This window comes from Pseudopipra pipra, chromosome 1 (assembly GCF_036250125.1).
Source record: "Pseudopipra pipra isolate bDixPip1 chromosome 1, bDixPip1.hap1, whole genome shotgun sequence".
Taxonomy (NCBI): Eukaryota; Metazoa; Chordata; class Aves; order Passeriformes; family Pipridae; genus Pseudopipra; species Pseudopipra pipra.
In genome coordinates, this window is record NC_087549.1 from 48,205,792 (window position 1) to 48,230,330 (window position 24,539).

General features: G+C 36.9%; 1 protein-coding gene and 1 long non-coding RNA gene across 5 annotated transcripts in view; one reads left to right on the plus strand and one right to left on the minus strand.

Annotated features, from left to right (window-relative positions):
* MIB1 (MIB E3 ubiquitin protein ligase 1) overlaps positions 1–24,539 on the minus strand; it is an 81,549-nt gene that overhangs the window by 32,410 nt on the left and 24,600 nt on the right. For 3 of the 4 annotated variants that reach the window (XM_064655448.1, XM_064655440.1, XM_064655430.1), the window contains exons 6-13: positions 23,935–24,139; positions 22,347–22,530; positions 21,543–21,687; positions 20,277–20,410; positions 19,150–19,257; positions 15,320–15,517; positions 14,776–14,838; positions 13,206–13,357 (exon numbers count right to left, since the gene is read on the minus strand). In XM_064655448.1, coding sequence (XP_064511518.1) covers positions 13,206–13,357; positions 14,776–14,838; positions 15,320–15,517; positions 19,150–19,257; positions 20,277–20,410; positions 21,543–21,687; positions 22,347–22,530; positions 23,935–24,139 — 1,189 coding nt within the window. The remainder of the gene's footprint in view (positions 1–13,205; positions 13,358–14,775; positions 14,839–15,319; positions 15,518–19,149; positions 19,258–20,276; positions 20,411–21,542; positions 21,688–22,346; positions 22,531–23,934; positions 24,140–24,539) is intronic. The other variant, XM_064655458.1, reaches the window with a different exon arrangement.
* On the plus strand, positions 1,367–7,547 carry LOC135414596 (uncharacterized). Its single transcript, XR_010430736.1, has 3 exons — positions 1,367–2,056; positions 2,156–2,349; positions 3,664–7,547. It is a non-coding gene; the product is annotated as an uncharacterized LOC135414596 (long non-coding RNA).

A 24,539-nucleotide genomic window follows, 5' to 3' on the forward strand; every position in this document is an offset into this window, starting at 1 on the left:
ACCTTAGACTGGTATTACTGAGCATGCTGTATCCTGAAATTAGAGTTTAATATTGCACATCTGACCGACGGCCTAGTCAGTAAAAGTTTAAGTAGACAGACTGTTTCTTTATTCTGGAAAATTTTACAGATTTTCAAGCCTCTCTTGGTTTTGAAAAATCAATTTCAATATACATGAAACTAGAGAAACGATGAGGTAATTTAGAAAGAATACACAAAAATGTATTCTGCATTAGCTTAGACCTTGCATAATGATTTTGTCTTTAGTGTATAATTATGAAATCAAGGAGAAAAGAAAAAATGTGACTTTTATCAGAAAACTACACTGAAATAGGGTGTAGTACCCTGGTTACAGGGTAAGCAGCTACCAAGCACAGGACAAAATCAACAAAAAAGGGGAACCAAGGGAAGCATAAATCCAAGACAGTGGTCTGCTCAGGACTTTGCAATACACTCCCTACCCTATAGTACTGAACTTTATAACTACTAATTACATCAATATTCATTGAGATGATATTTCCATTTAATTAGTTTTAATTTTAGATTGAGATATTTTCAGCTTTTTCATTCTTCCTTCTCCCAAGCAAGGATTTTGTCTGAAAAACACAGAAAAAGTCTTGAAGTATTTGGATTGCTGACTGATGTATTTAAATGGCTAAATTTTATTCTTTTTTAAAGAAAACATTGCATATACTCCCTATGAATATGAAAATCCCTCCTCATATTTTGAATGTGCAGTTATTAGTCTTGCCAAAAGCCAATTTTGTAAACATGAAAGTCAGATTAACGCAGTGAGCAGTTCCCTTGATTTCTTTTTAAATTCTTTTCTTCTAAAACATTTCTGTTTTTTCAAAGAAAGTAGCACCTAATTTACACGTGCATTTACTTTCTTTAGAAGTAATTCTATGGATAAGCATTATAAACAAAATACTATGGAATTATTAAACATAATGGTATGTAATGATATGAATTTACTAATTAAAGCTCTTTCAAATAATTTCTAACTTGATTTGAATATGGAAATTCAGGGCTAGAAATGGACACCGACTTCTTATTTATAAAAATAACTGTATGATTTCCACCTGAAAACTTAGATTGAGGCCGCTCAGACCTCAAGTTAATCGACATGTTGTTAGTCACCGTATTTTTCACCGATCGAGAAACCAGGTTACACAACCTGCTGTGGCAGCACAGGATATTTACTGTTCTATATCTGCATGAAGTCCTTGCCTTGTTACTAGCAGGGCTGCCTTTCCCCCCCCCCTTCCTCTCCTCCCCCCCACCCCTGTTTCTAAGTATAGTGACAGCCTCATCAGGGTTTACTAGTAGCAGCGCAAGCTCAGTGAAAACCTGGGAAATCTAACTGGAAACACGAGAGAGAGCTTTATTTGGCAGTGCTAAAAAAACCTGGGGACAAATGGCCAAGCGGCGGTGGAAGTGCAGGCTGCACAATCAATAGGCAGAGAGCTGGATAGAGGCTCCCTTCGCTGCCGGATCGACAATCGACAGCTGAGAGACTATTTTTTGCAATGGTTGACTAAATATGGTCAGGGAAGAGAGAGGCACAAGAGAGCCTGTTTGCCTGGGAGTGCATGTTTCAAATGCTTAGCTGCCTATAAAGCCGTAACAGTTTTGCTCGTGCCCTCTAAGTGGGAAATACGGTTAGTGTCTTCTGTAGTGTGTCTGCGGGAGCCCTGACCTCGCTAGCAGACTTGACCTCTGAAGATGGAAAGTAGCTTCACCACAGACCTGCCTACAGTTAAGCCTGGAAACATAACCTCAAGCAAGAAAAGATGCAGTGCAATATCTAAGGAACTAGAAGAAACCAATATTTGCCGGGGGAGGGGGGAGACGATCGCTATTTTTTTGGTGCCTTTTTTTAATTTTTTTTTTGGAAGCAACTCCAACTTTTGGGGGCTTGGTTTTGGTCTTTTGTTGAGTTTTTATTTTTCTTTTTGGCTGTGATTATTATCATCTGACAGTGGGCTAAGTTCACCTTCCCTTGGCTTCCTAGCATCTATCCTTGGAGTCTTAACTCTCAGTCCAGCAGACATAAGGTATAATTTCTATACAACATCATCCATATTTTAGCATTCAAAGAAGGGCAGAAGGTGCCAGTTAGGCACCCATCTTCATGCTTTTTTTTTCCTTTTAAGTTTTATCTATTTAAGGTGGTGAGGTACTGTATGCACCGACATTCGCCCCCCCTTGCCTCCCCCTCCCATGTAACGAAGAGCTGATTCAGCGAATAGAGTGAGAGAGCACTCAGGATGAGATGGCTGCTGCTGATGTGTCTCTAGGTCATTACCTCTCTTCCAACTGCAAATGCTGCATGATACTAAGCTTACAGGTAACAGAACATCAGGAGACCTGCATTATTCTGCACGCTTAAAGGATGCCTATGACTTTCTGCATGTGTATCTTATTTACTAGAATGTTTTTTTTATTGTTATATTAATCCCTCTACTCTGGGAACAGCTTAATTTTGAGTGTGTTAAAGTACCAAGCATTTGTAGTGTAAAGAGCAGGTTGAAAGAAAACGTTAGTCCAAATTTCATAGCAAAAAAGAAAAAAAAGAAACAAACCCCAACTTGCTTGGTAGGTAGAATTCATTTTAAAGAAAATAAACTAATAAATTGCAATGCCATTAACTGGTTGTTCATTTCAGTGAAATATATTATTATATTCCTATGCACAACTAAAAAAATTACCAACTTTAAAAAGAAAACCTAATAAACAGTGTGGTAGAGCAATGATGAGTTCTCAAATAGGTCTAAGCAAAATTTTCAAGGTGCTTTATCTCAGATGTACATGAAAACAACCTACTTAAAAACTAGAATGTGACTGCTGTGATTCTAATGCTGCATTGCTGATTCTCCTTGTAGTACTGGGCTAGCTACTGCTACACTCTGATTTGCTCTCTATCAGCTGCACTAGGTTTTTGTCATGAGCTGCAGAAATTCTTACTTCCTCTGCTCTCAGCTTTCCTTATGACTATTACAGTAACTAATTCTTAAGCTTATTTCAAGTTTACCTTCTAATGCTGTAAAGACAAAGCTTACTCTTTACTGTAACCCTAATCAACTCCTGAAATACAAATTAAGCAACTATAAGCTATATCAGACAGTCCCTTAGAAGTCAAAGCCATATTGCACATCAAATATTTAACTACCATTCCAAAACAAGTCGCACAGAATCTTACGAAACTTGGGAGTTTGTTTCTTTTGGTTTGTTTGTTCAGGGTTAATTTTTTCAGTTGTCATAAATATTTCAAGTGTGGACAAGACTTTGACTGAAGCAGGTGAGTGCCAGTTTTAAAAAACGAGAAAAGATGCTTGCAGAAGTGTTGAATAGGTATTAGCTTTCACATGTGACCTTCGGCCTAACAATCCAAATCCTGTCACAGCAGTTAGAGGTTGTTTTCTTAATTCAATGTCATCATCTTTATGATAAGCAGGATCAATGGTGACATGTGCTTTTGTGTTTGGTCTTTGTTTGTTTTGTTTTGTTTTTTTAAACCACTTTGAAATACAGTGTAACTAAGTACAAACCTGCAAAGAGTTTGCAGAATACCGGATAGGATGCAAAAAGCAGGGAAGTGGGATTTGGGGTAAGAAAATAAGTTTACAACTGCCATTTTAGACAAGTCTATGTTTCCCTTCAGGACACTGAAGATGCAAACTGCACCCCAGCATGAAAATCTGCTAGAAGACCTGGGACGAAGTTGAAGCTTTTTACACTGGACTACAACTAAAAATTCCATGAAAAGACATTGCAAAGCTACCAGTCATTCAACTCCTCTCCACTTTAAACACGATCACTTAGGACAAACAGCAAGAGACTGAAAAATACGGAAAGGCACTTCTAACATCAATGTCATCCCAAAACAATGAACTGTAACCAGCTATAAGACACTGTGCAGGTAAATCGCATTGCAAAGTTCAGTTAGCATAGTAAGTTTATTTTCTATCATCAGTTAATCATAACGTCATTCTTCCAAAGAATTGTCAGCATGAGTTTTACCTAATGACAGCAAGAGAATTCAGCAAAATACTTTTCAGGTTCATCAGACAGGCAGTCGAGCAACTCTATGTGTACCTGCTCAGAGCACATACTTCTTTATGTACCCATATGAACATACAATGCTATGGAATGTAAAGAAGTATGTATTTTTGGCAGGCAAGGAACGACCAGTAAGAGGAAACTAAACAGCTGCTGGAAGAAACAGGTTTCCCTCTTGTTTGAATGACATTCATGTGACAAATTGGCCTGCTAAGGGTCAGCTGGTATTGCCAAAATAGCTCATACTTGTTAGTAACAAATCACAAACCATTAAATTAAGTGACCATAAAAGTGGCTAGGAAGAATTGTTAACAGCTGATAAGCAGAATATTAGTTGCAAACAGAATTCAAAACAAGGCTGGAAACGTCATCTTGAAATGCACCAATTAAGACTGCAGCATAGCTGCAAAATTTAACATTACCAGTACTCCTCACTTAATAGATCCTAAAGTAAACTTAAAAGACTGATTCTCAAAATCTATCTCATCAAAAACAAGCCACTGTTCTGTGTATCTCAGATGGTAGTACTTAAATTTGCATCTACCATAGAATATTTAATCCACAGGTTGCAACTGAGACAAGTATTAGCAGCTGAGAAATTGTAGCTGTGATTTAGAGAAAATAATAGCCAAAATAATTGAGTATAATAACTTCTGCAATTTATTAAGACTTAAGTTAGAATTTTCTCCAAATCAGCACTTATTATGCTCAGTGAGCTCTTCGATACAAAGTGCAGTGTCAGGTTTAGCACAAAGTGACAATACAGAGATTTCTAGGCCACAGTTGCTAGTCAGCGGATTAAAGCTATTGACAGATTCCTAAATGAAAACACAAATGACAACTACAACCTCAAAGGTAAGTTTTCTTAAACATTATTTTCAAATAAGCTGTATTTATTTTAAATTCAAATTTTAGAAAATTGGCCCTGAAAATATGACTTCATAACATCCAGAAAATTGTAAGAACTACATGAGAAATAGTTCCGCAACTGTCTCAAGTTCTAAAAGTGGTATTCATTAAAATATACTGGTGCATATCATCCCTAATTAAAGACACTCGACATCAAATTCAGGAACAAGGGAAAAACACAAGGAAAGAACTCCCTGTTCATCAATCCAGCCATTCCTATTCATGACAGCAACCTTCTAAAAGCAGTTATTAAAAAGGATATGTCCATCATACGTAAGCACATTTGGCCCAGATTAAAGATTCTAACTGTACTCCTCTGCTTACTTAAATGTTTGGAAGGAAAAAAAACCAAACAAACAAGAAAAATAAACAAAGGCAATGTATGATTTTTAGATGGGGCTATTATTTTTAAATACTCACATAATTCTGAAATAGCTAGTAATATATATAGCCTGATATTGTTAACACCTGAAACTACATATAATACAAGAAGAAACATTATCTTATCTGAACCACTATCTCATCTGCCTAAGAAAGAAAAATATCAATGTGTTTTAAAGCTATTTCTCTTACAAGCAGATATTTTGACATGAAAGCTACAGTATCTTAACATCTAAATTAAAACCTGGTTTTTAGTGTGAAACAAATCAAATTGCAGTAGCTTTTCTGAATAGAGGAATGCTACTGAACTTGATTACGATCACAGAAGCAATCTGGTATTACTAAAAGCTTCATTGAGGGGTTAATTGCTAAGCGTTTAGTTCTTTTCCTAAAGAGTTTGTGTGCTTAGCACCGATTGATTTGGCTTCCACTATATAATGAGACCAATTTTTTTAACCGCTTAAATTTATTTTGAAAGGGTTTTGGTAACTATTTGTCATACCGTGTTCTTTCTTGTATAACATTGCACTGCTATGCTGTAACAAAATGACAGTTCAGAGTGATACAGAAGTTAAAATTATATGTTGACATTGCTTCCTGCTAGTTCATGTTAGCATATCTCTAAGAATACATATCCAGTCACTCTAAAATGTCACATCCATCACTTAGATCAGCTGTTCAATTTTAACTGAGCACACGTTGAACTTTGGGCATCTGCTGACACAGTTGTAACTCAAACATTTCAACTGTGTGACTGACAGGGATAACAGATGCTGACATTATCAAATGCTACACGGCTTTTTTTCCACAGCCGTTTTTTGTCCCGATATGGCCAGTACATGAAACTGTATTGCCATCCAAAAGTGCACTTGAGCAGCTGTATCTGTAAAACAGTTCCTCTATAACTGGTAAAAATAGAAACTCATTTTATAGCCATCTTGATGCTTAAGTCCAAGTGACACACCTGCTATGTTTCTATTAGGATACACGGTGTAGGGAATATATTTACATAAATCTGCTCACCAGCATCAGACTATGCAACAAACAGATGTAGACTACCCTTGACATACTCATTACTAGCGAATGGTTTGAACTAAGGTTGTCCCCTACTTTCCATTGTAGTCAAAGCTCAGAAAGAATTCAATATATGATGGGGGGGAAAAAAAAAAAGCTATGCGAGCACTCACAAACGTATTAAGGATCTTAATTTAGAAGGAATCAGATGAAACTTCAGACAGTTCTTTAAAAGCTGTATTTTTCTGGCATTGAACTTTTTTACATATACTATCAGAGCAAAAAAAATTAAATTTATCCTGCTGTATTATATAATCATTCCTAAAAAGTTAATACTAACCAGAGATATAGCAATGGAATTGAAAGCACTTGACATTTATACTTGTGCTAACCAACTACAGCATAAAAGCAGCTGCAAAAGGGAACCTGCCAAAAAATGAATGGGGGGGGAGTGTGGGGGGAAAACTGAAACCTTCTTTCCCAGTGAAGTTTAACATAAAGAAGTAAGGGAGCTCTACATGATTAGAAATTTTAAGACTTCAGTTTCTAATCTAATCTAAAATTTCATTATTGCAGATAGGAATAAGTTAAAACTGTAATTTTCATTTGAGACTCATCCAAAGATCCTCAAGGAAATACTCAAGGACGGAACAAATCTATACAGGTCTTTCTGGTATACAGCTTTTCATTTTGCCATCTCCAAATTAGTGAAAGAGTTAAAAATTTGCATTGACAACAAATTGTGTAACACAGAAGAAAGCCACATGTTCTTTGTGAACTGTTCATGTGCTTAAAAACGTGTTACTGAATTATAAGCTCCCTGCATCCAATGCTTTGCTAAAGCTGGTAAAATGGAACCAAATCACCTCTTCAATGGATTTGGTCCCCTTCAACCAGCTGTAGCTATGCATTGATCACTACAGGATTTCTTATACTTTTAAAACTGGACACAAAGCCTGCTCAGAATAATTATGTAGTCCTCTCTGCAGTTCAGTTCAACTATTCTAGACAGCTTGAAGACAGAAGGTAACAAGGAGTGTAGCAAATTCTGTATTCTAAGATTTCAAGTATGTATTTGTAAATAAATAGCTGGTTTTTATGTTTACATTCAGTGAAAATTCATCTCTTAAAACATTTATAAAGAAGATAGGTAAGCAGTGAAATAAACACATTTTCCAACGATTTATTGTCTCTTGAATTTTTCCTCTGGTGCCCTTTGCAGCAAAACTGATCAAAACAAAACAAACAAAAAGCCCAGCAAAATGAAACCATCATGAACAGTACTGATAGGGCAGATCTATTTTATGGGCACCCCTCTTTTCCTTCCACTCCCCCCCTTTTTTTAACTGCATGAGGGAGGAAACTCTGCAGGGTAGAAACTGTATTTGCCATCTTGTACATGTCGGGCATATTATTTACTATTTAAAGATAATAAATTTGTCACTGACCTCAACAGCTACAGGCTAATCTGCCATCTAATTATAGGTCTGCTCATGGAGGTTATATTCTTTCTCCAAACCAACTTGAACAAAAGTATTCTTTCAAAGCATTTTCTGACATAATACTTTAATAAGAGGTTTTAGAAACACGCTTTTTGCACTCAGCTTCAAATAAGTTTAACCTACACACTTACTGTCAGAACTGCAAATACAAAAGCAAAAAAACATTTTGACTGGTTTAGAAAATAATTGTACAACTCTCGTTACCTCACAACTTGTCTCTTTGAGGACCTCCATGACAACACAGCATGCGAGTCCTGGAGACACTCATTAACACCAAGCAGAGGTGAGAAACCCCACCTCTCAGTTAAATCGCTACAGTTAGAAATTGCACTGCCAACCCCTTCAAACCATCTGCAAATCTAAAAACAAGTAAGGATCTCCTAAATAGTAAGAAGACCACGGGGAAAACTTACAATTCTATTTTAAACCACAGTCTCCTACTCGTCGGTTTATGAACATAAAGATGACATATTCCTTGCTACTGGAGGGCAATACATGGGATCTGCACCTTACCCCGGGATTTTAATTTTTTAATTTAAAGTCCAGCAGAATTTATTGCTCTGAGAACTGACTGTACACATGTTGAAGTCAGGTCAGCTAAGAGCAGCCTCTATTTAAGATCCTAGCTGCAGAGTGAATAAAGCTCTCTTCACAAGATACAATGCAAATCAAACTAACTGGGACAACGGATATAAAATACGCCTACACTTCACAGTCATGTCTTCAGCTCAAAAATCTGAAGTCACAGGTATGCGAACAGATCAAACATAAGCAAGATGGTAAAAATATCCAATCTCTACAGTATTTTCAAATTTTATTCTCCTTTTTCCTGTCTGAAAAAAATGTCATTAACACTGAAGAGGCAAAATCTGTCAAGTTTTGAGGTTCACAGTACTGTGAAAAAAATCCAAAATAAATGCACTTTTAATATGACTGACTCAGTTAAAAATCACGAACAAGAAACCATGTATTAAATGAAAATTTAACTTCCCCACACTCCATTTAAAATTTCTTTTCAGCTCTATCTCATGCACAAGTTTAAAGCTACCTACAGCACGAAGTAACATTTATTCTACATTTCAACACTATACAGTAGCATGAAAAACAGAAGTTATGCTTCTGTACCAATTCACAAGGTACAAAAAGAAACAAAATAAGAAAAGGAAAAATATTCTAGCAAGAATAGGATGCTCTCCAAAATACACTATACACCTTGACTTATGGAAAACACTGTCGCACTGTCCTGGAAGATTAAGTGCTGAGTAAAATCTAACCTATTTGACATAAATTGCTATCTTTCTTGTAATATTTATCCAATATTCAAATGTTTAAAACAGAATATATTTGTTTTGATATGAAAAATGAAAAACACTGGAATACTCTTCTCATCATAATTTGTGGTTGTTTTTCTTCTTGGACATCTATATCCCTACTGTTCATAAATGTCAGAATTCAGGCAAAAAGAGGGTTTGCACTAAAAATGAAATTGGTTACAAGTACCTATTTGATATAAACTGTAAAAAAATACTACAGAAATCTTTTTCACTTAATTGTGGTATCCATGCACTTAAAACATGAATTTATTTTATTATCATTAACAAGGAAGATGGATGTGGACTTTACTGATGCTTGTATATATAGCAAGTATTTAAGTTTTAGAATTATAGATATGCACACAAATGTATACACATTTATATACATATATGAACATATGTTTAACTTTTATAAAATAACACAGACAATAACATAATATCTTCATATATTTGAATATATGGGGAAGTTAGTGCACTGTATCCATATAAAGCACCACATCCGGGAGCCACAAAAACTCCAGTTTAGGTGGAGCAGGAAAGCTTATATTAGGAAAAATAGGTCCTTAAGTAAGGCTTCAAGTAGAATTTATTATGTACTGTTTCTGATCCACAGCAGCTACAAGCTGAAGTTCAGGGGGTTATTTTTAACAGTGTTTTAAACAGCCTGTGCTTAGTACATTTAACAGATGAGTAAAAGCCATTGTTCTGTATCAGATTAGGAAAACAGAGGCAAATATAAAACCTTCGGTTCCATTCAGAAACAGGCGAGTGGTAGAACTACAGAATCAACACTGAAACTAATAAGTGTCACTAAAGTCTTGAAGAATATAAAACTCCACTCCTAAATGAATTAAACTCTTACAATGATTTTTGGCTGCGGGAGAGAAATCAAACTACATTTATTTTGGTTTAATTTTCAGACATTTCTTCCCAGGCTGATGTCTGACATTGTGAGCATTACATATTTTACATGAAACTACTACTTCTGTGATGTAGTACATTGCATACAATATGTACAACATTCTCTTTCTGCATGCTTCAGAAATGCTCAGATAGAACTGCAACCAAAAAAGAATATTAAATATCAAGTGAAGCCCTATGTGTAGGGGGAACTCACACATGGTACAAATCACTAATACTGGAAATATTTTCCTATACTTCCAATAAAAACTTTTGTAAAGGAGAGAAGATTCTGGGGAAAACTGCACTATGCCTCACATTCTACCAACCATCAAACTGACCCAGTGTGAACTACAACTTGGATCCCTCCGTCAAAGTAGCAGTTGGCCACTCCTAAAACACTCACTCACAGAAAAACCTTCACACCTATGAAGAACATTTTTTTCCCATACAATTTCCCTGCACCTTGTATTGGATCGTGGTCACACAAACCAACTACCACAAGAACTGAAGAAAAGCACTGCACAAAAAAAAGTAATAAAAAATACCCCACCTAGGTAGCTGAGACAAGAAACAGTGCTCTTGCTGTTACATAAATAAGAAGAATTCACATTAAGTGAAGAAGTTACCAAGTCAGGCTTGAAAGAATTGTCTTTTGAATGCCAAAAGTAAGCTCTCTTCACCTGGTCCTTGACATGTTCTCCTGAAGACCCTTTATGAGTACTGTAGAAAGTGGTAAACACATTTCTTAGTCCTATCGACACTTCCAACCACTACTTCTACTTTGGGAAGTGCAGTTCCGTTCCATATGCATATATAAATATTAACATTTACTTCTTAACTATCAGCCTTGATAGCAATGTTCTAAGAGATTAACTCAGATTTTAATCCCATACACTAATATGGGTGCAATTTATACCAATTTACAACTTTATTTGTCCAACTTCACTCAATTGAAAACTAGTATTTAGTAGTAAACAAGTAAACACACATTTCTTTTTGTGTAAACTATACTGAATCCTCCATCACCGTATGATAAATTATTATTGAAGTCTTGCTAGAATGACAGCTTTGAAAAATACTGTTTATCCACAATGTAATAACCAACCACGTCTCAGTTTAATGAGACAGATATGTTTGCTAAGGAGGAAAGGAGAAAGAAAACCCAAACTCCTCCTTCTGAGTAATTCTAACTTTGAAATTAAGAGGCTCCGGTCGAAAAGGTGTGGAAAAGAAAATAACAGCTCTTTATTAGAAATATATAAGTATGGCCAGTCTTCGCGAGCGAAGATTTGGGAAAGGTCTTTACCCTTCGAGCCTGCACAGTCGATTTTTTAGGTGAGACACAGTGTGTGCTGAACTGAGCCCACCCTTTAATCCTAAGGTTCATCTGCCGGGGCCGAGCGAGCTTGGACAGTGGCAGCGAGGTCCTCAGGACGTAGGTTTGTTTAGAGTGACCTTCTCTTAGATGGATGGCCTTACAGGGCTGACGAGCTCCATCTGCCCGGGGGAGTTTCCCTGACCGGGAATCGAACGGGTGAGAGTGCTGCATCCTAACCACTAGACCACCAGGGGTCCCCTAAAAATATATATATATATGTATGTGTGCAACGCAACAGAACAAGCACCAGCTCCGTTACCAAACCCCACCAAAACAATTCGTGCTCTTCGCCCCCGGCGCAGTTATAACCACCCCCAGCAGGGGGCGCCCCGGGAGGCGGGGCTGCGGTGCCTCACTCACGGCCACCAGGGGGCGCTGTTGCGCCTCCCGGAGGGGCAGGAGGTGGGGGGGGAACCCAGGGAGCGCTTTGCCGACCGCCAGACGGGCCCGCACGGCAAAAGGCAGATCTGAGACCCCATGGCGAGCACCCCCCACAAGGACTATCCTGCTGTATCCCAGAGTGGGGGTGGTTGGAAGCCCCTCCGCAGACAGCGCCAGCCCCAGGCAGTCCACGCCGGGCCCGGGGCTGTGGAGGGGGCAGTTGGCAAGGGACGGAGGTGCCAGTCCGTCCAGTGAAAAAAAAGCAGGGAGACCAGGAGACGAAGGAGAACTCCTTTGGTCTTCAGCAGCAACCAGGAGGCGTCCAGGCAGCGGGCAGAGGTGAAACCGGGACCTCTGTCGGGGCTCGAAGAAGCCAATGACCCATCCGAAAAAAATGAACCCAGAGCTCTTCCTCCCCACACCGCTCCCCGAGTCCGAGCAAACGTCAAAGTCCCACCCTCAGAGGAAAAAAACCTGATCTCTCCCTTCCCCCCAACAGTGGATACAAGGGGGGATGGAGTTTCCCTTATGTAATTTAGCTGGTGTGCCGAGGTTATTTAGCATTTCAATGAAGTGGCTGTTAAGTCCCAGACTCGCCTAACAATGGAGTCTTAGCTTACTAGCAAGAAGCAGTTGGTATAGGAAAGTTCACTAGGAAAAAAAAAAGTATAAAGCTATGACAAACCAGCAACACAACTATTCCATTAAGTTCTACCTATGCAATAGTTTTTTAAAGCTACCCTAACTGAAGATTGAATGTAGACATATAGTATGCTGCTAGCATAAAACAAACTATGCCTTAAAACGAACTTTTTCAGTTGAGTCACTATATAAAAGCTAAAATAGGAACTTCCTTCTATACATACTTCTAAGAAAATATAATTAACTGTTTCTTATCTGTCAAGTACAATTTAATGCAACAATCCTCAGATCACTTTGTAACTGTGTGGTAGGCTTAATAATTACTCACAAATAAGTATTGCTCGAAAACTCAAATCCCTTTGCCAATTCCAATATTCAAGAAGGGAAAAATTTTTATAAATCTTATCTCAAGATTCCATCTTTAAGATCTTACTTCATAACTTAATAAAACTTTTATTGGCCGAATTTTACAGCCATGACAGGAAATTCCCCAGGAATTTGGAGTTACCTGAATACAGCATTAAACTGAGCAGACTAGTAGCTTCATTCTAGTAACAGCATCCAAGTATTAGAAAGATGCACAGCTAAGTGCATTTAACATTTAAGAAATATAACTACATAGATGTAAAGATTGTTTGAAAGAATACCACAGTTCTACCTTCATGTGCACTTGGTTTCCTTTTAAAAATGATAAAGAATTATCTTAAAAAGAAATCTTTACCTAGGGTTTCCTCTTAGGGCAGCATGGTGAAGAGCATTAAACCCATTGTTGTTGGTGATAGTAACATCTGCTCCAGCTTCTAACAGTACAGCGAGGATGTCATCACGCTTTTTACTTATTGCATCATGAAGTGGAGTGTCACCTTCAGAATCCTAAAACCAGCAATAATTTACATCAATTTTTGCATGCATCCACATGAAAAAAAAATGCCAATATCACTAGGAAAACAGACTACACAAACACAAAACAGCTCTTCAAGACCTGAAAATGTTGTTATACTGCAGAGTTCAGAGCAAGCTACTTCTTTGTCTTGCTCTAGTTTTGGAAATGCTTCAGTGCGTAACCCTACCTTGGGCTCCAGAATCCTACAGTTACACTACAGCCAGAACTACGCTTTCCATCCGACCGTACCAAACACACTGGTGTAGATATTGACTTCTCTATGCCTCACATCCAGATGGACTTGATGCCCATATTACAATTTATGCCCTAGACTAACAGTGAGAAGACACATCCATTTAAGCTTATTTGCAGCTCTAAAGGCAAAATCTCTACATTTATGCTTCCAGTAAAATTCTCACACCATATAAGTCAGGAAGCCTTTTGTCACCAACACTGAGTCAGCTGCAAACTGACTAACACAGAAACTGAACATTTTAGCAATACACTAGTACGAAAACAAATCTTTGCAGTAAGAATCGAAAACTGCCAAAGAAAAAGTGCCAGAATATGGAAATACTTGAACCAGCGTGAACCAGTTTGCCAAAACTTAGTTATGTAGCTTTGTAGGTTTTATTTTGTTTAATTGATCATATTTTCTGAATTTACTGTTTACAGACTAATATTTACACAGTGAATTAACTGGAGTAGTAGAATGCTGGCCATTTAAATTCCAGTCATGCCTCAGTCTGAATTCCCTGCGCTCTCATCAACCAAATCAATCACCTACTCACACTTGCACATCACAGTTCCTCAGCACACATGTAGAATTTGAAAGTCCAGTCTTATCAGTGACAATTATATTTTCCAGATGGAGCACCATAGCACCATTCTACTGAATTTTTCAATTCAAACAAAATTCTATAATTTAAAGCCAGGAAAATCCACTCTGACTACCCAAACATCATTAAGTGATATGCAGTCACCCTTTACTGGCCTCAGCACATCAGATTCTTTATTATATTTACTGTTCAATAGATACTAAATAGGGTCTGGATGGACATAAAGCTCAACTTCACCAAGATCAAGACAGCACTTAAAGAGTCAGATGAAAACAGATAAATAAGCAATCACTATATTCACTAATTTCAAGAAGGTTTTTGCTCATCTTCTTTTATGTGCATATACAGCTTCAAAAAAAATCTCTGATTGTGGACATGGCTAAACAAGGAGGTAATGTGTTATTATTGCATATCTGCATTTGCCCAGGCCATTAGACCTTTTTTTTTCTGATGCAAACCTCTTCAAACTTACCCATTCTCATTAGTTTTACTAATGCAGAGGATGCAGTTGCATTCAGCTCATGCAGAGCATGGATACCTGCTTATTTCATAGCACATTTCCACTCTACCTTCTCAAGAGGACATTGCACTTCTGTTTCAGCTTCCACCACATTCATTATAGATGAAACTACCTGTGAAATATGGTACTTGAGATCCTATGCATGAGGGCTTTCTAGATAAAAAGCTAAACATTTAAAAGAATCTGGGTAAATAGTTATTAATCACAGGTCAATTTGGGGAAAAAAATAAAAGGTTTCTTTTAATGAAACATTCCACCATATCATCAACCTGCTAAACTGTAGCTTGCAGAAGGAGCAAGTAGCTGTGGGTTTTGATATAGGAGGAATTAATCTGGAGGGAAAGTTAACAATTACAATGTGAAAATACCAATTAACACCAACTGGCTAGATTACATCAGGTGCCAATCTAACTATCAAGAAAAGAAATAGATCTAATAACAGTTGATCTCACCTTGGGGTAGAGGTTGAAACAGACAACTTTACAAGGTCTGTTCCTTTGAACTCCACTTTCCATAATTTTTCTATCACCTACATGGAGCGAATCATAAAATTCAGCAGCTGCAAAGTGAACTTACATTAAAATTTACTTTACCTGGAGACTGGGATGGCAGCCAAAGTCCAGTAAAGTCTTCACAACTTGCAGATGACCTTTGTTGACAGCAATATGGAGCGGAGTCTGCCTGCGCTTGTTGCGAGCATTCAGATCGGCACTGCCTCGGTGCAACACCTCAATCACAGCACCCTCATCACCAAAGGCTGCATGGTGGACGGCCCTGTCTCCATCTTTGTCCTGAAGCAGAAACATTCAGGTGTGTATATTGCACATTTCCTTTGCATTTAAATAAGAAGGTGAATTTAAACTGAACAATCGCACATATTTATTTAAAAAGAAAAATTAGACAACCATACCACCATCAAAATATGTAATTAAAATAACTGCTCAAACCACAATAGAGGATAAAGAATCTGTTTGTATATACACACACATATTCTACGACATATAATATTCTACACCATATACAACAATTGCCCTGAATCTTTGTGTGATGTGTTCATCAAACTCAAACTGATTCATTTGGGTTTCTATTGCAAAACAACCACTGTCCAAAAAAACCCAAATCAAAACCACCAAAAAAAAATCCACAAACAAAATCCAACCCCCAAACAGTATTACACTCAGGGTAGTCCTTCCTGTAACCCAGGAACTGTTACAGATTCCAAATCATGGTGTAAGACATGAGAATTGTCTTGTTCATACAATTAAGTTAATATTAGGGTTTATTGTATGTGTCTTAGTTTTCACTTCCAGCTTTTCCAAAGAAAATTTGTAACTGACACTGAAATTAAACAGAATCTCTGATTCTACGATGATAATTGAAACTCTAATTCAGTTTGTTTCAGTTTCATCCAAACTGAGGATTAAGGTATGAAAGTCATAAATCTGTCAGTTTGAGTTATTTTAACATTCATAAAAGTTGACTGTACAACATGAAACATTTTAGAATATTAATCAAGTGATTTCAGCATTAATGATGGTACACAAAAGCTAAAAGTAAAAATCAAAGCTATATAACAGGTTTCAATGAAGTAACTTCCATAAGCGAGTTTCTAACTGATTATTTGTGCACAGTTTAATATTATGCATTTGTAGAATTTAATTTTGAAAACAGAGAAACACTGAAAATTGTAAGATAAAATCATAGCTGGTCAAGGGCTCACTAGCTCTCTTGAGTAAGCTTAGGTTCTCTTTATCAATTTGCTTCTTCAACAATATCTTTTAAAAGTACTTTTTATTATGTATAACACATTTCTAATATATTTTACATCAGTGCAAAAATTAATAGCTCTTAGCATAAACTGTATTTGCACAATTACAAGTTACCAATGAGACCAGTTACAGAATTTAAAATGGTGGAAGAGGACATCACATAATTATCAAATTTATCTTTTTGAAAACATGGATATAGTTTTCAAGATGCTCAGGGCAATACATAGCAGTTTCAATAGCTTTTGAAAAGATACTTTTATGCCTTCCAAATCAACTCATGCCACCAAATTGTCTTCTCAGATAGCAAGATTCCTTCTCAGGCTCATCTAACATGAACAAACAGTCAAAAGAAGCCAAAGTTTGCCCATTTGGAAGGGGAAAGGATTAGAAATGGGAACTTCTCTGGATTTTTCATCTGGTTATAAGGATCAAGATGAGGTGAACTTTATCAAGAGTGTGACAGTAATGCTAAACTGCTACAACATTTGTATTTACTGCTACAACATTTGTATTTACAGAGCACTTGATTTCACAGGTACATGCTAAGTTGTCTTTTCATATTTGCAGTCTGCAAAGTACACAGAGATATTTACTGATGAAACCCCATATAATTATTGAATATTTTAGTTTTAACATATTCCAATTTTGAGATACAAACCCTTACTTTATTAAATCATAATGTACAGAATTCTTACTTTAATGAGCAGAGGTCCAAAATTGTGCAGGCTTTTTTTTTAGCTCAGCATCAAAACAAATAGTCTAAGGAGCTAAATCCCACTGTGTAGTTACTACACAGTAGCATTAATACACCCAGAAAAAGCTACTAACTAGTTAATCATCTCTCCTAAGACTTATATTTAGATATAAATCAAAATATTAAAAACACTGTATTTCTATACATGCCAACAATATAATGTTGTTGGTACTGTCAATATAATATCTGATATCTATTAATTCTGCAGACTAGAAGGCTATAAATTTTTATTATGCACTATCTACATCAAGCTTTTTGAGCTGTCAGTAACAAACTGTTTTCTGACTAAACAGAGGCCACTTGTATTCTACATTAAGCCCTCAGAGACACAAACACTGAAGAGACAACAACATGAGGGCACCCCCAGAAAATGTAATCATGAACATAAATACACTGCAGTAATGACTATAAGTGTAAATATATCCAACTCAGCTATAAAGCAAGGAAAGTAAGGATTTTTATCCATTGCTTTCATGCCGCAGACCGCAACAGTGAAGTAAACAGGCTAAATTATTGCTCTCTCCTTAATGCAACAGCTCTGCTGAGTCTTTGCATGACAATTTATAAACAGCTGATATTTTAATGCCTGAAAAATATAACTATTAATCTAATAATATTATGTAAATTATTAATATTATAATATCTAGAGCAATTATATAATTAAGTGAGAATATCATCTTCACTTAAGCAACACAAAGTTACATGAAGAAGGCTTGAAAATTCAAATAAAATCCCTGGCAATTTTTTTTAATCCTAGTGTTATGGTGCTTCTGAAGCAAACATGAACTCTTCACAATTCCAGTGCTAGCAGATTACCAGGTATATTGTCTTGAAACTGTTTAAGCAGTGCTTCTACCTACCTCTCTAATGCTTCTAACCCTTCCTTATACCAAGAAGAAAGCATTTGATTAATAACATGGCAGCTCTGAATACCATAGTACAGATGAAAAGCAGTTTAGTCTAATTTTAATAGTATATGCTGTGTACTGCAGAGAAAGCACTACTTCTATCTAAAATAAAGCTACTTCACAAAAATCAGACCACAGTAAGTATGTACTGCATTGAATCTAAGCCATCTTTAGAATTTAGCAGAAAAATCTTTATAAAGAAATGGTGTATCTGTGAATATAAAAATAATTTTAGTTCCAAGAATTACATCATTGCTTCATTTATGTTTTTACATTTTATAACTTCTGTATATCAAATACAATATAATGCCAAATGCCCAAGCATGTAAAGTTATTTTTCTGTTATGCAAACAATAACTGGGCATACAATTAGTTTCTTAGCATTCTGTTAGGCTTCAATTTTTAGTCTTAGAAAATCAAATTTGACAGATTCTTCTTGTGCTTCACAAAATGAGAAATGGTTACAATGTCAGTGATGTTTCAACATGTAAATAAGTTAGTCAAAATCAATTCAAAATGCAAATATCACAGTAGGCCGACAGATAATTCTCATGAACAATAATTCTAAAACACCTAAACAAGAGAAACCCTTCAATTTTCAGTGAAGTTAAAAAAGAAAAGGTGCTGAAAACCTGGAAGCAGAGTTGCCAGTTTATACTCAAAGATACTGCTATTACTTTCTGCTTAAACTTGCCTTAGTTAAGAACTCAAAAGTGTTCTCCTAACTGGACACTGTATATAAGAAGCACAGTAACCATCTGAAGATGCAGCATCTGACAGCAGCTTTTTCCTGCAATGCTAAAGAATTAGATACCAACCCTTCACAATACTGTTAGTAGCAGTCTAATTTGGGAACACGATCGCAGTAATAAAATCAGGGTTTCACTCTCACTGACATTTAAAAAGAAGGCAAGTCCACTAGAATTGCTATGTATGGAACCAAGTTTAAAGTTTAAGGACACACAAAGAATATTTTGAAGTATTTAGGTTACCTCTGCCTCTACATCCACGTTCTGTTTCAGAAGCAACTTCAGAATGTCGACATGGCCGTTCTGACTAGCAGCTTGCATAGCTGTGTGTCCAGCACACTGCCCGTTCACCTGGAAGTGTATCAGTACTTGGAGGTAAGTTGTAAGATACACACAAATACTCACAAGACTGTTCAGCAGTACAAAACTTAAAGCAACAGCATACATATCATAGAATCAAATGAACAATCTTTAGCTGCCTTTCTAGCACATACAGATGATCTCCTAGGTCTTCTTTCATTTTTAGATTGAAGGAAAGAAGAAAAAACGGATTTATTTAAAACATTAAGACATTAATGATACTCGGATTAAAAACTTTCATCTTTGGGCTACTGTAAAGGCAAGATTTTTGAGAACAGGTCTCAGATTTATACCAGTCCTCTGCTCCACAGTACATTTAACTTCATTGTCTAATTTATGGCAACAGGAATCAGTCAGAACAAAATACCGTGTTTTGCATAATCTTTACAAATCAGTCCTCAGAACTGAAGAAGTCACTTATCTGCAAGAATTACTACTGCCGTAGTGAGAAAAAAACCTGATTGTGACTTTAAAATCTGAATTCCCTTAATCAAGTCCTGTAATTATTAAGCATTTTCTTTTAGACTCTTCAACACTAAGTGATTAGACAAGTTGGTAAAAGGAATCTCACAGAGAACAGATTAGATGATCCACCTTGTGAGTTAATAAAACATGATGAAAACTCACAACAGCAGCATAAAAAAAAAAAATCCCCCCAAATCTACCCTCCTTTTTTCTATCCCCCTTGAAACAAAAGAATTTGAAGATCCCTCACTAATGGTGAGTGAGTGGTTCTCTGAGCCAACTCTGGCAGACAGAGGTTGAAAGGTATTTTAATTCATGGCAGACAAAACAACACAAAGTTTGTCTAGCAAAAAAGTATGTACAGCTCTATGTTCACACAGCCCACACACATTTCATAGGTCAACAATCGGGAAAAGAGACACTGGAACTAACTGTACTACTTCTAAGCAGACACACTACTGACTGGCAAGGAGTATTCAGAACAGCTTCACTTCTCTTAGTATTACAGGTCCCCAAAAGAGGTACTCCCAAAACAGACCACTCACATCTACATCTGGTCTCTTTAGCAAGTCTTCCACTTTAGCAACATCTCCATTGGCAGCAGCTTTAACCAATTCTTCATTAAGATCTCCAGATTCTTGAGTTTCAAATAATTTTTTCAATAGCTGGGACAATCTCTCTGTAATTGTTAAACAAAGGACAACTAAGATTACAATTATAATCCCACAAGAACAAAAAAAACCCAGTCACATTTGTCATGTTTCTAACAACACGTACATAGTAATACACAAACTACCATAAAATGGCAACTGTAAAATATCACACAGTTCTAACTAAGAACTGGACCATTATACTCTTTAGATAGCTGAGCCTTTCACATCAGACATTTCAAATCAAAGCTGATTGAACTACAAATAGCTTGTCTCCCACAAAATACAGAATGGATGAAGTAAAACATGAATTTACGTATTGCTATAACATATTTTCTATCTTCAGGTATATCCTGCCCTCTGTGATTTGAAACACAAAGTTTTATTACTCTTCTAGCTAGTTTTATGGCCACTGTGACTTTGTCTTTATTACAGAAAACTCACTGTATCTATGCCTCCCTAGAAAAAAAATCTAGAAAACTATGTAGAAAGGTTTCTTGGCATTAAAGCAAATATTTGAAAAGGAAAAAACAACCAGCTATGACCAAAAAAAGGAAAAACTCTGGTTTAATTGATCTGTGAAACAGCCAACAGAACATAAAACACATTGGACAGTCTCTCTGCCTTTTTATTAGATGAATGAGAGCATGTTCAACAAAACTGAATGAGACTACACAGACCCAAAAAAATACCACTACAATTAGTCAAAGGATGTCTGACTAGATTTTAAGATAGAAATTTCAAAGGAAAAATATTCTGAGTAACCACCTGTAACCGATTCCTCACCTACACTTGCCATCTCACACCACCTATTAAACAAGGAGTCTGCTTGCTACTGTCAGTAATACCCTCTTCATGCCTTGGTCCCTATTAAAGTCTAATCTCCCTTCCAACCATTTAAATTTTTAAGTCCTTAGAGCAAACCTTCAAAGACACACCCGCACTGTGACCACACAGAAGTACTTGATCACAATAACAACAAACATCTCCATATTGACTGCAAACTTTTTTTGTATCTTTCTGAAGTACAACTTCAATTAGCTCAACTCCAAGTCTATTATTAACCTTGCATACAAATTATGGACTAGTACATATTAATAGATTTTTAATTAAACACAATTATTTGACATACATACATTCCTGTTTATTCTTCAAACTTACCACCTGATGCATTACTTATAGCAGATCCTGCTGATGCCACCTTTGAGACAGCTGCTGGATTATAGGTCCAAGATGTCCCACAAACCTCTACCTTTAAGTCGCTGTCTGAATAGATCTGCTGGACCCGACCAACTTTACCTAAGGTCTACATTAAAGAAAACATCAAATGCAAATAATGCTAAAAGTAAAACAGTTAGAAATCTGAACATTTTATATAAATTTCATGAACTGTGTACTGTATGGCCAGTCTTCGTGAGCGAAGATTTGGGAAAGGTCATTAACCCTTCGAGCCTGCGCAGCGGATTTTTTAGGTGAGACACAGTGTGCGCTGAACTGAGCCCACCCTTTAATCCTAAGGTTCAACTGCCGGGGCCGAGCGAGCTTGGACAGTGGCAGTGAGGTCCTCAGGATGTAGGTTTGTTTAGCGTGACCTTCTCTTAGATGGATGGCCTTACAGGGCTGACGAGCTCCATCTGCCCAGGGGAGTTTTTCCCTGGTCGGGAATTGAACCGGGGTCGCAGCGGTGAGAGTGCTACAACCTAACCACTAGACCACCAGGGGCCCCAAAAATTTCATGAAGTCCATTGTTTAATAGTGCAGTTGCTAATACCTTCAGCTAAGGTCATCAGGTTGAGCATATTGCTACATCTGAGCAAGTTTTACGCTGCCTTTGATGAAATACACTTTCTCTAACTTAGAAGAAAATCACAGACTCCCACAGCCTCCAGGTATTATTACCAATCATAGCTAGAAACACCATACAAGCTTTAACCATTCTATGAATCTAAACACCCGAGTACTTACTGGAAGCATTGCTTCAGCCCACTCTCCATGGCCTCTCTGAAGAAGCTTGATTCGCTCTAAGTCATAACATACTTTAACAAGGTCGCCCACTTGAAATTGAGAGGTGCCTCCTTCTGCACCTTGAGCAGCATCTCCACTTCGGACAACATTGGCCTTGGTGAGGACAGCTGGATTAAATGTCCACCTAAACCATGAATCGTTTAAAGTAGAACTTAAACACATAAAGTGAAATATATGCTTAAAACTTATCTGTTGGACAAGTTTCTGCTTGTATGCCTACAAACTTTCTGCACTTGGATGCTATGGCATATTTGTTGTTAACCATTTTTTGTCCATGAACTTGTCTGTAGGTCATTAATTGAATATTTTGAGGGTAATCTTCAGAGATGTACATTTGTAAAGGCAATTAAGAAATATCCTGCCTAAAGGCAAGCAAGTAGCTATACAGTTTGTTTGTTTTTCCAGGGAGAAGAGAAGACTCTGGTTGAAAAGCAGAAGATCCAAGGTGTCTTGCAAAGGACTGGACTGTCAGGAAACAACACGGGAAGAACATGGAATTTTGGCCCCTCCCCCCCAGGTCAAAAGCTGCAACATTCAATTATAAAAATACTCTTCAGCTAAATGGATATCCTAGATACACCTCAATTTTCAATCAAACTATCCTAATTTTTACTATAAATTTTAGTGATTTAGAGGCATTTAGCTGTTAAGTCAGGGAGGAGACCACAATACAGAGTGGCTCCTTTCACTGGCTCTGCTGCCATGACTGCCAGAAGAAAAGCCACTTGCTTCCCTTTAGATGGGAAAACAGCATTGTTTTGCATTAGTTTGCAATATTAACAAACAATATCTTGAGGGAAATCCTGAAAGAATAACGCATTGTTAATCTTTCTAGACAAACTGAACAGGTCAATCTCCATATACAACTGAAATGATATTCCATTCACCAGCTGCTTTTTAAAGATAATTTGAGACAATACAAAATCATGTGGACATATCAACTCAGATCCAGCTGGACAACAGGGTTTGAATCCTGTTAGCATGGATGCATCTAATCAAAATTCCAACCTAAACTGCTTGCGGGAAGTGGTTTTGGCTTTATCAAGACCTCCTGTTCTTGGTCTCTATTTACATAAATTAACATTCCTTTGAATAATAAAAGGCTAGATATAGATCATGCCAAGGTGACTCTGTATTAGACAAGATGCCTCAGAAGTTTGTCACCTGTTCTCTTAACCAATTTTCCAGAAAACCCACAATGACTTGCTATTACCATTCCGCTTGAAAACATGGGATAGATACTTCATAATTAAAATAGAATTTACTGCCTAAAACACTACATTTTAGAAATAAGATAGTCTAGAACATAATTTCTTATTTTGGACTCAATTTTCACCAAGTGAGAGTCAACAAGCTTCCTTTTCCCATTAGAGCATCTTTAAAGGTGATAAATTTCCTCATTACACATTGTAGAAGGAAATCTTAACAGATCTAAAAGGAATAGAGAAAGTTTCTGACACCAAGTGACGACAATTGCTAAAGACAAAGGAAGTTTGTGAGAAGCAATGACGAAGGCTATATAACAAACCTGTTGCCACTTGGATATTGCACTACAATGTCATGATCCTCATCAATGCCACAAACTGTTCCAGTTGTTGTTAAAGTTTCAAACATGCCATCAGTCCACCCTCCGTGACCATGCTGCAATGACTGCACAATTTCCAAGTCAAGGTCGATGTTTACAAGGTCCCCTATTTGCAGGCCACCAGGGTTTCTGTTACCATTTTGCTCACCTGAAATGGAACACAAAAAAAAAAAATAATGTTTACATGACCACACTAACTTTCCAGGCAATTTAAAGAACAAAAGTTAATTTTTGAGACTCACAGAATTGTTAAGGTTGGAAAAGACCTTTAAGATTATGAAGTCCAACTATCAACCTAGCACCACTGTCAGGTTCACCATTAAACCATGTTCCAAGTCCTATACCAACACATTTTATGAACACTTCCAGGGATAGTGACTCCACACCAAAGTCTCTGTAACTGTAGCGGCCAACAGGGAAAAAAACCTCTGAACCTCTGGCTTCTTATTGACTTTTCAAGGCAAATATCAACGACACTGGCAAATGCTACACTGTGAGCTCTAACTGGGACTGTAACAGCTATCATATGGTGCTAGACATCTAGATAC